A 16489-nucleotide genomic window follows, 5' to 3' on the forward strand; every position below is an offset into this window, starting at 1 on the left:
CCCGTTGTTCTGGATGCTGATATAGTTATTGTTATAGTAATCTTCATAATTATCCGGGCCTTTAGAAGATTCTTATATGAGGCCTATAGGATTGGTTCCATATTATAATAGAAAGGACATTAGCAACACATTAGCATTTATCACACGCAGAGTTGGGGAGCTTTACCAGACATGTGTGAACTGGTCATAATGCATGTCCATCACACTCAAGCGGTCCAGTGAGGACACATTATCTGTCATGAGAAGGTCAGAGAGGACAACGCTGCTGAAAGCCCAACTTGCTCCTTGAATCAAACAATGTTTGATTCATAGTTCACCATGAAATCAGAACTTGGGAAACCTGAGGAACAGTGTTGATGTGATTCCCTCAGCCCATGTGGAGGGGTTTGGTAGATATAGTGCAGCCGACAGTCAGTTTCACATGCTCGCATTAGCCATGCTGCTCTTTCTGGTGCTGTTGAAACTCGCCCCAGCCAACGGTAAGTACTGAGCACTATCAGAAGCCGACCTTCTTCATTTTAGCTAACAAGGTAATATCATGACTCTTACAGTATTTAAGCTGAACTTTTGACATGATATGATGCTAATTTTTGTTTCTAATCGAATTTGATAAGCATGTTTTTACTTTCTGAATTTGATTTCAATTTGATAGAGGGGACATTAGGTAAAAATGGTCAGGATGATAGAACGGTCCTAATATCACAATGAAAAGGGCTTAACTAAATTATGGAATTTATGGGGGAAAACTGCATTAAGTAGTTTGGAATAACTGTTTTTTAAATATTTCTTAGAAAAAATAAAACTGCTTCTTTGCTTATTGATATTTTATATACGTTTGTAATAGTGCATGTAGTTATGATAATAATGCTGAAAATTCAGCGTTGCATCAAAGGAATAAAATGCAATACATTGGGGCAAAAAAGTATTTAGTCAGCCACCAATTGTGCAAGTTCTCCCACTTAAAAAGACGAGAGAGGCCTGTAATTTTCATCATAGGTACACTTTAACTATGAGAGACAGAGAAAAATTATATTCTCTGATTTTTAAAGAATTTATTTGCAAAGTATTTGGTCAATAACAAAAGTTCATCTCAATATTTTGTTATATACCCTTTGTTGGCAATGACAGAGGTCAAACGTTTTCTGTAAGTCTCCACAAGGTTTTTACACACTGTTGCTGGTTGTTTGGACCATTCCTCCATGCAGATCTCCTCTAGAGCAGTGATGTTTTGGGGCTCCCTCCAAAGATTTTCTATGGGGTTGAGATCTGGAGACTGGCTAGGCCACTCCAGGACCTTGAAATGCTTCTTTCGAAGCCACTCCTTATGTTTGGGATCATTGTCATGCTGAAAGACCCAGCCACGTTTCATCTTCAATGCCCTTGCTGATGGAAGGAGGTTTTTACTCAAAAGCTCACGATGCATGGCCCCATTCATTTTTTCCTTTACATGGATCAGTCGTCCTGGTCCCTTTGCAGAAAAACAGCCCCAAAGCATGATGTTTCCACCCCCATGCTTCACAGTAGGTATGGTGTTCTTTGGATGCAACTCCGCATTCTTTCTCCTCCAAACACGACAAGTTGAGTTTTTACCAAAAAATTCTATTTTGGTTTCATCTGACCATATGACATTCTCCCAATCCTCTTTTTTTGCTCTCCATTCTTGTGATCATTTTGACCCCATGGGGTGAGATCTTGCGTGGAGCCCCAGATCGAGCGAGATTATCAGTGGTCTTGTATGTCTTCCATTTTCTAATAATTGCTCCCACAGTTGATTTCTTCACACCAAGCTGCTTACCTATTGCAGATTCAGTCTTCCCAGCCTGGTGCAGGTCTACAATTTTTGTTTCTGGTGTCCTTTGATAGCCTGGTCTTACCAGACTCTCGTACATTTCATTTGTACAGAGAGTCTGGCCACTCCCCATTGACAAGCGTTTACTTCCTTGAAGGCGGGAACCCTGTTGAAGTTTAAAACTATTGGATCTGCCCAGAGTCACTCTGGATCTGCCATAACCAATCGCTAACGTGTGGTTGTGACGTATGTCACGCGCCGTTCACCTTTGATTCTCACATTAATATGCACACCACCTCAGTGATAAAAACTTGGACTAAAACCAGTGATAAAAATTCGGATTGTGATTTATTCATGGTGGAGAGGAGAGTTTTGTGATCGGAACGTGCTGCTCTCATGGTCCATAACATGATTGTATACTGTAAATTAAATATAATATGCTTGGTATGATAAGAATAAATGCTGCCGTAAATAACAGCCCAATTCAAATGTTCTTGTGCTTTTCTTCTTTTATTTTTTGAGCGGTGATGAAATATTTTGCTCTTGTAAACACGTGCAAGCATTTAAAGAAATACAAGTCTAGAAATGCATCCAAATTAAAGCTCACGCAACCGCACGGTGCTCTGCAGGGGTCTAAAAAGGGTATAAACAGTGAATTTTGAAGTTATATATTCTTGAAACCTCATAGATGTGGATTCGGAGAGCAATTACATTACCACACGACCTTGGTGTTTGTCAAAAGCAGTCGGTAATTCAGCCTGGTTTTTTTCGCGGGTGGTGGCAAACGGACGGCTTCAGCCAACTCCTTCACCACTAACGGAGTGAGCTGAAAAAGACTTTTCCCGGACCACAACATCATGGCCACCAACAAAACTCAGCAGTGATTGTTCTTGCTCCGTGTAACGGGAGTTTGTTTGTTCAGGTAAGTAGGAGGCGTGAACCGGCGAACGTTTAACAACTTTTAATCAAATAATAAACACAAAATTAAAGTAAAAGCGGCAGCCCCTCACGGACGACTGCCGTGCACACACATAACAAAACGTAAACAAAACACAACTTAAAATCCAGGCCTGGTCCTCTCTCGTCCTTCACCAGTGTCGCTTGTCAATATATGCCTCCGTGCTCCCTCATGAGAGGACTCGAGACCGGTGTGTCTCATTCTCAATCACGCACACCGATCTCGCTCGCTCCTCCCATGTCTCACTCGCTCGTCCACCTCGCCACACTCCGGCTTTACCTTCTGGACATTCGTCATCGGTGCCACACACTCGCATCTTTCACCGCCGCCATTACTGAACTACAACTCAAACTAGCGCACGACATCAACGTCATCGCTCTCAGCCACTCCCTCTGTTCACTGATTGGACCGGTAAAAAATTGTTCGGGAGAAAACCTAAGCATATACAGCAGTCCCAGACGTAGTACTGAAGGAAAATGAAAATTGAGCAGTAGTACGTAGGAGGGCGGAGCCAGGCTAGTCCTTTGACAGTTCTTTGGTCTTGGCCATAGTGGAGTTTGGAGTCTGACTGTTTGAGGTTGTGGACAGGTGTCTTTTATACTGATAACGAGTTCAAACAGGTACCATTAATACAAGTAACAGGTGGAGGACAGAGGAGCCTCTTAAAGAAGAAGTTACAGGTCTGTGAGAGCCAGAAATCTTGCTTTTTTGTAGGTGACCAAATACTTATTTTCCACCATAATTTGCAAATAAATTCTTAAAAAAAAAAAAAAACATCTCATTCTGTCTCTCATAGTTAAAGTGTACCTATGATTAAAATGACAGGCCTCTCTCATCTTTTTAAGTGGGAGAACTTGCACGATTAGTGGCTGACTAAATACTTTTTTGCCCCAATGTATATCTTATTTTTAATATATTTAAAATATATCAAAATAGAAAACAGCTATTTTAAATGGTAATAATATTTTCACAATATTCCTGGTTTTACTGTATTTCAATAAATGCAGCCTTGGTGATCATAAGAGACTTCTTTCAAAAACATCATATATATGATTGATTGACAAGGTTCAATACGTTTCTTAAAATACCAGATCATTTTACCTTTTGACATATAAAGGTCATATATTTTAAGTGATTAGGAAAATAGTTTGTGCTTAATATTTACACCACATGCCTTCATTAGTGTCATTACATAAAAAAAGCTATAAAAGTTTTTCAAAATCATATTTTTTTCCCTTTCCTTTATAATGGACCCATTTGATACACATTCATTCACCTTATCAAACACTGACTGTATGGATCAATCAAATATCTTAAATCCTAAACCAACATTAGACAACTTATTAACCCACCGGATTTTTACACTTAGAATAGAATAACAGGCCTTATATCCTTTCTTGGAAAGGAACTTGACCTTTATTTAACAGGGATACTCAGGGTGTCCAGCTTAATTTTGTCAGCTGTCAATTTGAACTCCATATAAATGAGATTAGTTTTATTTCATTGTCCTTTCACAGTCACCTTGCGTTCTGAGCTATTTAAATCTTTGTTATATTGTTTTCCAGGTCTGGACTTTGTTCAGGGGCGCATTGTTGGCGGATATACCCCCTCGCCAAATTCGATCAAATACATAGTGTCGTTGCAGAGCTCAAAAGGGCAGCACTTCTGTGGCGGATCTCTGGTCCATAAGTACTGGGTGCTTACAGCCGCCCATTGCAATATTGGGTGCGTGGTTTTTCTCCTTTTCTTTAAACAGATTCTCTGCCTAAACAGGCTGTTTATGAGATGACGGCCAAGTCCGTGGGTGAGTCGAAAGGCAGAGTAAAGCAGACAGGCACACAGGACGTGCGGCAACCTTGACCCGTCATCACCGTGTGGTACTTAATGAATGCTGGCTTATCTGCTGCTTGGCACGGCTGAGCCTGCTAACAGGGAGAAATACTGTCATTCAACTCATGTCCTCTACAAAGAGTCCCTGTGTATAACAAGTCATGTCAAGAAATCAGATATCAAGTGGTATCTGGACAGCTCTTTCTTTATATGCAGTTTTAACATTGCGTTGGTGTTTGAATATCATCCCATAATGTTTCTCAGAGGGTGGCGACTGTATTTTTGCTTGTTTTTAAGGATGGATCGGATGATGGTGGTGGCTGGAGACTATACTCTGGGTGTTTATGAGGGTTCAGAGCAGTACTCCAAGCCTCTGTCGCTCATCCCACATCCTCTGTACAACAGGAGCACCAATAATGCAGATATTATGCTCATAAAGGTACATGTTCTTTGTGTAATGAATATATCGCTCTTAAGTGAGAGTATGATTATAAGGGTGTGTTCACACTTGTAGTTCGGTTAACTTGATTCACTTGGACTAAAAAACCTTTAGTCCTGCCCCGCTTAGCGTTCACATTGACATTTAACTCCTAAACCTATGAACCTAAAGTCATACACTCTAAATAATGCTGGGTTAAAAACAATCCAAGTTGGTTTAAAAATGGACAAACCCAGTGATTGGGTTGTTTTAACCCAGCGATTGGGTTGTTTTAAGCAAGCATTTAACCCAACCGCTGGGTTAAAACGACCCATTCACTGGGTTAAAACAACCCATTCACTGGGTTAAAACAACCCAATTGCTGGGCTAGTCCATTTTTAACCCAACTTGGGTTGTTTTCTAAATATGTAGCTACGCACACACAATGAGTGCATTTATCCTAGCACACAGCATTGTTTTGGATGTTCGTTAAGTTCTCAAAATAGGCAATACAACATAAAAGCTGTCTGATTGTGAACGTATCCCTATGCCTTCAGGTTTGGTATCATTTGGTTCAGTGATAAAAATGCCAATGTGAACGCTAATCTGTAGAAAGATATTTTTTGGAAAGATCAAATATAGATAAACTGGCAATATTATGTGATCAGATTAGACATAAAGTCTAAGCAAATTTGGTGTGCTGTCCGAGGGGAGGGCTCCATGCTTGGAAATTTGGCCCGAGAGTACTCCCCCCATCCTTGACTGGGATAGGAACCAGCCAAAGTGGGTGGAGAAGGGATGCTGCAAAACTGTCATAGGACAGAGGTGAGGGACTGTAAACCCTAACGATCAAAATAATTAATTGGTTTGAGTAGAGCCAACTCAAATGAAACAATTTAGTTCAATCAAATTAACTTTTATGAGTATTTAGAACTTTCTTTTTCATTTGAGTTCACAAAACTGACACATTTGAAGTCATCTGAATTGTTTCACTGTTTTGAGTTTTATGAACTTAACTTTTATGTTTCTTTTAATTTAGACAAACTTAAATCTAACTGAAACTGGGCTGGGATTTCCATTTCCCAGCATGCTTTGCCATGACACTCAAAAGGGAGAGTAAATGCTCAAATTAAGTGTTACCTAATGTTTTTTTTGTGCAATATTAATGTTAAGCTGGAGATTTGGTAGTGTTTACTGTTTTGTTATGCTAGTTCTTTTATTTTGTTTATTTTGTGGGGTTTCCATCACGGTGACGAGTGGAGCATGAGCTTAGTTTAAGAACAAATATACAGAATGTTATTTAGCAAGGTAGCATTTATTAAATTTGCTATTTAAAGCTTGTGAACATTTGAATTTAAATATGTGACCCTGGACCGCAAAACCAGTCATAAATAGCACGTGTATATTTGTGGCAATAGCCAACAATACATTGTATGGTTCAAAATTATCAATTTTTCTTTTATGCCAAAAATCATTAGGATAATTAAGTAAAATGTTCCATGAAGATATTTTGTAAATTTCTTACCATAAATATATATAAAAAAACTTATTGTTAGTAGTAATATGCATTGCTAAGGACTTCATTTTTACAACTTTAAAGGCGATTTTCTCAATATTTAGTTTTTTTTGCACCCTCAGATTCCAGATTTTTTAAAATAGTTGTATAAACCATATATCAATGGAAAGCTTATTTATTCAGCTGATGTATAGATTTCAATTGACCCTTATGACTGGCTTTGTGATCCAGGGTCACATATTCAAATTAGTTGACTCAAATATTTGAAGTTAAGAGCAATTAAAATGTACAAGTACAAAATAAAAATCAGCAAATTCTGCTTACTTAAACTTTAAATTTCTTAACTTTAACCGATTGCCTCAATTTTTTGGAGTTTTGCCAACGTATTCGGGTTTATAGTGTAGGTTTCTTCTCACGCTGAGTGGTTGGATTACCTGAATGTGCTCCTCTTGAGCTTTCTTAAAAACCCTTCATTTAATGTCGAGTTCTTGTTTAATGAATTGAAAAAAGTTAAATTTTAACATAGCAAGCTGGTCATCTTTCATTTGCTTTGTAAAATATGGTATAACAGTTTGAAGATGTAAGTTGTGCTTTCATACCAACCCTGATCTGTGTCTGGATGTTGGTTCTTTCAGCTTAGTGCGCCTATAGAGCTGAACAGGTATGTGTCGCTCGCCCCACTCCCCAAACAGAACACAGGGCTGCTGGCGGGCAGGATGTGCCGGGTGTCTGGATGGGGCTCCACCAGCCACAGTGGAGGTCTGAACCCTCTGACCCTGCGAACGGTCAGGCTCCCCATCGTCTCCACCTCCAAGTGCAACAGCAGTGACTCCTTCAGCGGAAACATCACAACAAGCATGATCTGCGCGGGCTCCAGAACGGGAGGAAAAGACGCATGTAAGGTACTGTGGAAAGACAACGACCAGCTGACATCCTTCGTTAGCCATGATTCGATGCTTTACGGGGATGTTGGCATTCTGATGTTCCAGGGAGACTCCGGAGGGCCGCTGGTGTGTGAAGGACGGGTCTACGGCCTGGTCTCTTGGGGAAATGGCTGTGGAGATCCAAGATTTCCAGGGGTGTATACGGCCGTGTCCCGGTTCCGCAGGTGGATTGACCAGACCATATACAGCCCATATTCACGATGCCTTAAGTCAGTTGGTCTTTTCAGCAGAGAAGAGTAAACTTCTGTGTGTTTGTATTCATGCAACGTGCGAACAATATTCTTTAAATATGGGCACATTTATCCCTGTGGACTTTTTGAAAATAAAGTCTCCTAAAACATGCATTTCACATTCTCATTAGGTTATTTTTTTTTATTTTTTATTTTTTTATGAACATTTCCACTACATCTTAAATGATGTATTGTGTTTAACAGCATTCTGTGGTGGAAATGACAGCTAGAAATTATATGTTAAACTTTTTTTTAAACTTTTTTTTTCTACATTTGAGCATTTGGGCCCTATCATACACCTGGCGAAATGCGACTCGCGCCCATCTGTTCAACCATGTCTGAAAACCAGGTGTGTTCAGGCGCATTGTTGGTGTGTTGCTATTTTGAGGAACTGAAAACGACTGCGCCATTGACCAACAAAAACCTGCTCTAAAGTCAATAGCGCAGTATTTTTTGAGTTTTTTAAAGGGTGTGTTTGTAATATGTGCCTATAGGCTGGTGTACAACGTGTGTACACTCTGCTTGTTACACACACAGGGACGCGCAGCAGCACACAAACATTTTTAAATATGAAAAATAAAAGGATTCCTCTCTGGAGAAGCGTTCAGTCTTTCCACTCGCAAATTCCTCCATGTAAATAGAAAATCCTCCATGGTGCGAGCGCAACTGGCTTTTAAATAGGGATGGGCGTATCGATATGAAGTATCGATATATCGATACTGATGTGAGCATCGAAAAGTATCGATACTCAAGTAAAAATATCAATACTAAGGTGGGGGTTTTTTTACCAGTAATTTTGTTTATTTAAAAAAATAATTTTATGCATACAATACGAATAACCTATGTTACAGAATAATTGTGTTGTTTATAGAACTGTTTTCCTGCTCGTCTGAACCATGATCTGAACACAGTACACACGCAAATGCTGCAAGACAGAAGCAATCGATCACAGAGAGAGCGTTCGTTCACTGATGACTCTGTATTCAAACAGGGCAGCGTTTCCAAAAACTATCATAAGAAACCATGCTTTTGGAAACACAGCCCTGAACAATGCTCATCAGAAGACAGAAAACAATATGTTTTGGGTTATTTCACATCAAACAAATAGAAATTGTAGCCTACATAGTTTGTGCAATTACACTTATTTAAATTTAATGTTAAAAGTTCATATTGATCATGTTCTATTCTGCAACAATTGTTAATATAAATCATACACTATCAGAATAAAAAGGTTGCATTTTATGGCCTGTCACTGGCAGTCCTTGTAAAAATAAATCATGATTTATTGTGTACTACAGTGACCCTAATTCAACTATAGTATTTGTAGATTCCCATGGTTATCACTACAAGTAAACATATTTTAATATGTGTAAACAAAAATATGATCTAATAAGTTGCAATTAAGGCGTATTGAATGTTAAAATACCTTTCAAATATAATGTTAAGTGGGTATCTTTACCCATTTTACTCTTAGTCATTTTAATCATTAAGAAATTTAATAATTTAAAAGTTCAGTTTAGAAGTATCGTATCGATATCGTATCGAAAACAAAATAAGTGGTATCGCCCATCCCTACTTTTAAAGGGAATGGGAGATGAGACTTTGATTGGTTTATTGCACGTTACGCCCAAAACACACCCATGACTCATTAAGAGACTAGGGGCAACCCTTTTGGACCATGCGCCGTGCGCGCCGACAGTTTTTTCCATCATTAAACTAGCAAAAGTAGATTTTGACACGCCCTAAGTGCACTTGCACTCAGATCATTAAAATAAGGCCCATTATGTATCCTTAATACCTATATAGTTTTTGCATAATTTGACAAAATAACAGCTTGCTTGGAAATGATGAACAATAGATATAGCCAGTTTATTACTTGTAATTGGTTTTTCTTTCTTTATTAGGAAAAAATTGTTGGTAGCGGTGGAAATTCTGTATTCTGTAACGGCATTACTTTATTTATTTATTTATTTATTTTTAAATGTATATTCGTGTACAAACAATATATATATATTGATATATATATAGAATTTTTTTTTTTTTAGATCATCATAGTTCAAAACATGTAATAGTTAATATTTTTTATGATAGATTTACATATTTTAATGCTGAAAGTGTAAGGCTGGGACAAGAGTAAAATAAATCATTGCATAAAAGGCATTTTAAAAAAATGTATGAAAGCATGGTCTCTAAATTTGAATGAAGCCTTCATATATAAGTTTTACTAACAAAAAGAAATAATTTTAATCAGGGAGGAAAAATTTTAATCAAACGTGTTAGAAAATATTTCTATTTCAAATAAGTACTGTTCTTTTGAACTTTCTATTCATCAAAGAATCCTGAGTAAAACGTATCACGGTTTCCGCAAAAGTATGAAGCCGCACAACTGTTTTTAACATTGATAATAATCAGAAATGTTTCTTGAGCATCAAATCATCATATTAGAATGATTTCTGGAGGATCATGTGACACATGACTGGAGTAATGATGCTGACAATTCAGCTTTGATCACAGGAATAAATCACATTTTACAAAATATACATAAATATTAATATATTGTAATAATATTTTACAATATTACCGTTTTCACTGTATTTTTGATCAAACAAATGGTGCATTAGTGAGCATAAGAAACCAACCACATAATCTTACCAACCACAAACTTTTAAATGGTAATATAAAGTTGAACAAGCACTAATAGGCCTATTGAAGCAAATAATGTGAAGGGCTCTTAATATGCTTACAAACTCATTAAGTCATTTGATGTTGGATCCATTTCCTTATACCATTATGTGGGATAGTTTTGAAGACTGATCAGAACATTTTAATATCAGTTAGTCCCCCTTTAAAATGCCTATTTGCTTGTAAATTATCCCAAAAGGTTTCACCAAACGACTGAAAATTGCCTTTGTTTAGCTCAAATGATGTGAACGGGAAGCTATAAAAGGATTTGATGTTGCACTGTACATGCAACAAAGGATGTTTGCACATTTAAAAGAACTGGGTGTGTCCACAATTACTCTTCTCTGGAGGTTGTGTTAGTTCCAGGAGCTTTTGGTTTCACTGCCTGCACATGACACCACATGTAAGATGATCACCGCATGACAGGCCCCATGTGAACTACACACAATCATTCACAGCAGTTTATGTGTGCATCATATGAATGCATCCAAATGCTCCGTTTCAAAATAATAACTTGTATGGGGCATCATTCATTACTTACATAATTAAAAACAATAGGTAACATGGAGCGTAAAGGTTAAACCAACCAACGGTAAGGTCATTTGGGAGGAATGACGTTTTTGAGGGGGCTGCGAACATGTTTGGAATAATCTGATGGATCTCTGAATAGTGTTTCATGGGAAATAAACAGCGCGTTCCCACAGTGCAAGCATTGTGAATGAAAATGCCATATAAAATGAACAAATACTAAAGAACAATGCATAATTGCACATAAGCTGTCCGTTAAGCTGACCCATTTTATTATGTGCAAACCATAAAAATATTTTGGGTTGCGATGTTTTCTATTTTTTATTTAGTTATTTAAAATCTTTATGTGGTTTCGATGGTCCACTTTAGACAATCTACTAACTAAGTAACTTTTCAACTACATATCAATTACCAGTCACTACAGTTTTAGTAGACTGTCTGCTTAATATCTGCTAACATTTTATTTTGATGATCCCGACAGATATTTTACTGACTACACTCTCAGAAAAAAAGGTACAGTGGAGGTACAAATTTGTTCCTTGGGGAAAAAAAAGTATAACTGTACCTTTAAAAGGTACACAATTGGTCCTTAGGGTACAATAGTACCACAGTTTTCCTCTACTTAGAGCAGGGGTAGGCAAGTTCGGTCCTAGAGAGCCGCTGTCCTGCAGAGTTTGGCTCCAACCCCGAAAGACATCTATAGAAGCTCTTATTGAGAATTAACAGAGGTTTAGATGTTGATGTTTTATTGAAAATGTCTGGTCGCCATTATGGTGATTAGTGTTTCATTTAGTTGGGCAGTTTGAACCTTGGCTTTTTATGTGAGTTTGGGGTTTTTGTTATAGTGTTAACAAAACACATAATCTGTTCAAATCAAAGGAAGCCATAAACAAAAACTGTCCTAAAGAAGAATGTTTGACTAAACTCATCACTGACTAAAAATGTTAATAAATAATATTCACCAACAATACTTTCTTGCCACAGATCAGGCATTCTGAATTCTGATTTTCAAATACATTCTAGGGTGAAAAAGTTTAGACGAATCAGCATATGAATCTCAACAATGGTGACATACTTAATGCTGCAATGCACGCTGGGAGCCATGCACTATGGTGGCTTAGGGTTGGAGCTAAACTCTGCAGGACAGCAACTCTCTAGGACCGAACTTGCCTACCCCTGACTTAAAGGTACAAAAACGTACCCTTAAGGGTACCACCCCAGAGACGGCCACTTGTACCTTATAGGGGCACTTCAGCGCTGGGAAGATGAATGTGTATTTAAACTGTGTCATTTATGTAGTAGAAATGTGAAATTGTTTTTTAATTTGGTGCCTTCTAGACTGAGAAAAGCCATAAAATGTATTTTTGTCTCATGTGGATGAAAGACAACAACTCCCAGAATGCACTTGCTAACCTGCCCTACAAAGCCACTCCCAAAGCCACGGCCACTGGTTATCACTTGCCCACCGCAGCACCGCCTCAAAGTCGTTGGATATTCATAGTAATAAAATAATTTCGTTCAGTTAGAGAACCGACACTACAATTGAAAATTGAACGTGTCTTTCCAATAAAGTGTGAGTGAGCCGAACGAAAGTCACGTCACAGACGCAGCAGGAGTTAGATTACATTCATCACGAGAGAAGAGCTGAGCAGAGCTGAGGTAAGCGCGGCTGACATTCTCGGCGATTGTCCAGTCTGATGCGTTTTCAGATCATGCCTATGGAAACTTAACTTTCATAGGAATTTATTAAAAAGTTGAAACACTCACTTTGCTCCACACCGCTCCGTTATTAATGCCCGAGCCGAGCGGCAGCAGCCGTGCGCATTCTGTGAGTGAGATCCCACCCCTATGGGCGGGTTGAAAACATGCAGAACTAGCTCCTGTAGTCTCTAGCCTCTGGCCAAAAATCCTCAGATGACGCAAAATGACGATATTTGCATCATCGGAGGATTTTTTCCAGAAATAAAATGCATAATTCTGTCGTCTCAGGGGATATGAGGGGGGAAAGTACCATAATTTGAATATACTACCGGGTTTCTACTGATACCAAGCTTAATGCTAAATCCCTGAAGTTACCCTTTAAAGGGTACAATTTTGTACTCTTTTTTTTTGAGAGTGTAGGCAACTACATTGCGGAAAAGACTGTGGAAAAGACTAGCGCAACTTCTGATTCACGCCGACTTTAAAAGGGAATATGAAATGCATCCTGTATCTTTGATATTGACGTCAGAGACTGCGATTCCTCTCACACTCTAAGAACCAGTTGAGAATCACAGCTGTAGTCTGTCAACACATCATTTCCAAGCACGCTAAGCTCGTCTTCTTCATCTTTCCTCTCAAGCATTCAAATGACCTCTCTGGGCTGGTTTTTAGCAAACCAAGACGAACTGAACTGAACTGTTCACCATTTCAGTTACTCAGAACAGAACAAAATGGCCTCTCATTCACAGATGGGAGGAAGCCGTGCATCTCGCTTCCATCCTGCTGGTTGGATATTTCTGCAGTGGAGTGACAATGTCTGCTGCTCAATCCTGGAAAGGTTAAGACTGTGCCCAGTGCAGAAGATTATGCTCTCGAAATCTTGGACAGAGGAACAAACCCCCCTCAGCTCATATCCAGATTGTGCCAGTATGACTTCAGCATCATTCCAGCTTCTAAAATATCAAAATGAAAGCCTATGCACAGAGGGGGAAAAGCATCCCATATTGCCTTCTCTTGCTATTTGCAGGCATATTTTAATATCATATTCTGTTTGCTGGGGCTTTGACTGAAGCGCATGTAATAAGGATGAAATAACCAAGTAAAGAACAGGCTTAGAAAATGTAGGCTCTTTATAAGATATGAGGTCTTACAAAATGTAGATGGCATATTGGTATCAGATTAAACGTGTGAAACGCTGTGAATCAGGCCTAGCTCTGGTTTGCTCTTTGTCTGACTCTTGATAAACCCTCACTTTCACTAGGGATGGATGGATGGATGGATGGATGGATGGATGGATGGATGGATGGATGGATGGATGGATGGATGGATGGATGGATGGATGGATGGATGGATGGATGGATGGATGGATGGATGGATGGATGGATGGATGGATAGATAGATAGATAGATAGATAGACTAGTTCATGGCTTTATTTTGAGGTCGTTTTTTTGTCCAGGATGTATTGAGTTTTTGTTTTAGCAATTTTGTCAACAAAATGTCTGCCAAATTAAAGTCAGTATGACTTAACCAACATGCATGATGCCATTTGTGTCATTTAGAAAACATTTTAGGCTACTCAAGAAAAACTTTATAATGATTTTTTTTTTAATTATTATTCAAGGTGAGTTTTGTGATGGTTACACCACATGACGTTAGAGTCATTAGCCTACATCAGCAATTTTGCAAAGAATGTTATATAAACGTTGTCTCAAAATGTAAGTTAGGTGTTTAAAAGGTTAAACTAGAATTAAATATTAAAAGATCATATCGTATGTCTTTATGTGTCAGCATCTTGTTCCAGGGACAAATAGCTTGGAAATTTCCCAAGATTAATATTGGCGATAGCTGTAATGAAAGAGCTGGAGAGGAAGCCCGCGCCACAGTGACGTTCATTCTCGATCAGGGATCTTTGTTTTGCATCGCTTCCCAATTTGCATTTGTTTCTCAGGTTTTCCATACGACGCTCCAGCCGCCGAAAAGCCCCGAGCGCGCAAAGGCGCATTCCTCCGCGCGCGTCCACTCACGTTTCGAGAATTCCAACGTTGGGAAATTTGGAATAGTTATAGCGGGCGCGAGCTGAGGAAAAGGAAATTACATGTATGCGCCCCGCGTCCCAGACATCCACTCGCGGAGACACGTGCGATAGAGGTAAACAGGCGAAAGATTCGCTCGACAAAATTCACCTCGCGCGATCGATTCAACAGAACATACAGTAGCCGCGGTTAGTTCGTACAGCATGTCGGATGTATTACCGTATAACGAGGACAAAATGACTCATTTTGGCAACGACGGGGACGAGGAACACCTTTCCTTCACCTGCCGCCTCCAAGACACCAACAACTTTTTCGGTGGCAACCCGAATAAACGACCACCAAAGCTCGGACAGATCGGGAGAAGCAAAAGAGGTAACGGACAAAGCCTTTGTTTATTACTACACGAACAGATGATGCGAAATTCCATGTTGCGCTTCACTATTATGCCTTTACGCACGAAATTATGTGTCAAAGGATGCTTTTTTTTTTCTTCTTCTTCTTTTTTTGGGGGGATCGACAGCGATTCTGACACAATGATGTATTGCGCCATTTCTGTTGTGTTAAAATTCATGGCAACATGGAATCTCCATCTTTGTGCCAGTGCATGGCGTGTGAGACAATAGCTGATGTGTGAATTGGTCTCTCATCATCAACCCATGTGTCTGTGTGCATTAACAGTCAACGAGGAAGAAAACGACGGGGAAGCACTGGACAAGAGCACAGAGAAATCCTCGTCGGCGTGAACGGACCCAAAGACTCCTAAACCTCTCTGATGTGTATATCCAAAGACATTGCGAAGAGGCTCTCTCTCCCATCTGGCAACAAGCACTCCACACATTCTCCTCTCCCTAACTCCATTGTCCAGGGTTTACAGTGCGACGGGGCGGCGGGCTGAACCGGCCGTCCGGAAGAATGGCCCGGGGGGGCTCGAAGGAATACTGTGTTTTCCAAACTATACTCCGAGATATGTGCAATGACAGGGCTCGGTCTCATTAAAGAGACTGGGCTCTACTTTTCTTTTCTTCTTTCGATTCCAATGAAGCAATTTGACAGACTGAGCAGACGGTACCATTAACACCAAACCAGTATCTTCCCGCTTAACCCAGTAGCCTACTGGTGGTGTTAATGGTATACTAGCAATGTCGACCTTTTCTTCCACAGTGGACCTCCGAAAAGGTCTCACTATGTATGTAAAAAAAAAAGCTATTTATTAAATCTTTGGATACATATTTTGCAGTGTTGAAGGTTGAGCAAACGTTTTATATAGTAGACCGATGACGAGAAGTGACTTTTGCTTTGGATAAATGTTTTGTATGTAGCTTATCTGTGATTCTCGTGATCTGCTTCGTTTCATTTCATTCATTTGATGTTCGAGTTCAATCTGGAATGTCAGTTTGAAGACAGTAACCTTATAATCGTCAAGTATATTTGCTGTAGATGTGCCAAATGATCCTGAGAGAAACATATTTCTGTGCTTTCTTCACGGGTATATTAATATTCGGTGGTCATGTTTACAGGGCTCTTTCATACCTGTGATGTATTCTAGTCATGCATGACGAACCTCTCGACCTTAAGAACGTCTTCTTGAATATAACGTATTTATCTCACAGAACATTTCTACAGAATATCTGTTATAATAAAGATTTTGAGAAACATTCAAAGAGACGCCGTTTTTTTTTTCCTTGACACATCTCTGAAATCTGTGCGTGTGCACAAATCCAGGGGACGTGACATTTCCGCCTCTGCCACAAGCTTTCAATGATTCATGGTTTGGGATTAGCATTGTCAAAGCGCACCATCTAAAAATCCAGTCCGCCGAGATCAGAAATCACGTGGCGTGTCAGAGCAAATATTATCTGC

The 16489-nt window shown here is 39.2% G+C and overlaps 2 protein-coding genes across 2 annotated transcripts; both read left to right on the forward strand.

The window, feature by feature from the left end:
* Positions 1-436: 436 nt before the first annotated feature.
* On the forward strand, positions 437-7695 carry LOC307143148 (trypsin; the record flags this gene model as incomplete). The annotated part of the gene is made up of 5 exons (XM_079844452.1): positions 437-479; positions 4313-4472; positions 4875-5016; positions 7147-7413; positions 7501-7695. The coding sequence occupies 5 exons, from the start codon at positions 437-439 to the stop codon at positions 7693-7695; spliced, it is 807 nt and encodes a 268-aa protein (XP_079700578.1).
* Positions 7696-14428: 6733 nt separating this feature from the next.
* Positions 14429-16287, forward strand: camk2n1a (calcium/calmodulin dependent protein kinase II inhibitor 1a). The gene is made up of 2 exons (XM_079845320.1): positions 14429-15001; positions 15308-16287. The coding sequence occupies exons 1-2, from the start codon at positions 14833-14835 to the stop codon at positions 15370-15372; spliced, it is 234 nt and encodes a 77-aa protein (XP_079701446.1). The 5' UTR covers positions 14429-14832; the 3' UTR covers positions 15373-16287.
* The last annotated feature ends 202 nt before the right edge of the window (positions 16288-16489 follow it).

This window comes from Gobio gobio (assembly GCF_949357685.1).
Source record: "Gobio gobio genome assembly, chromosome: 19".
Classification (NCBI taxonomy): domain Eukaryota; kingdom Metazoa; phylum Chordata; class Actinopteri; order Cypriniformes; family Gobionidae; genus Gobio; species Gobio gobio.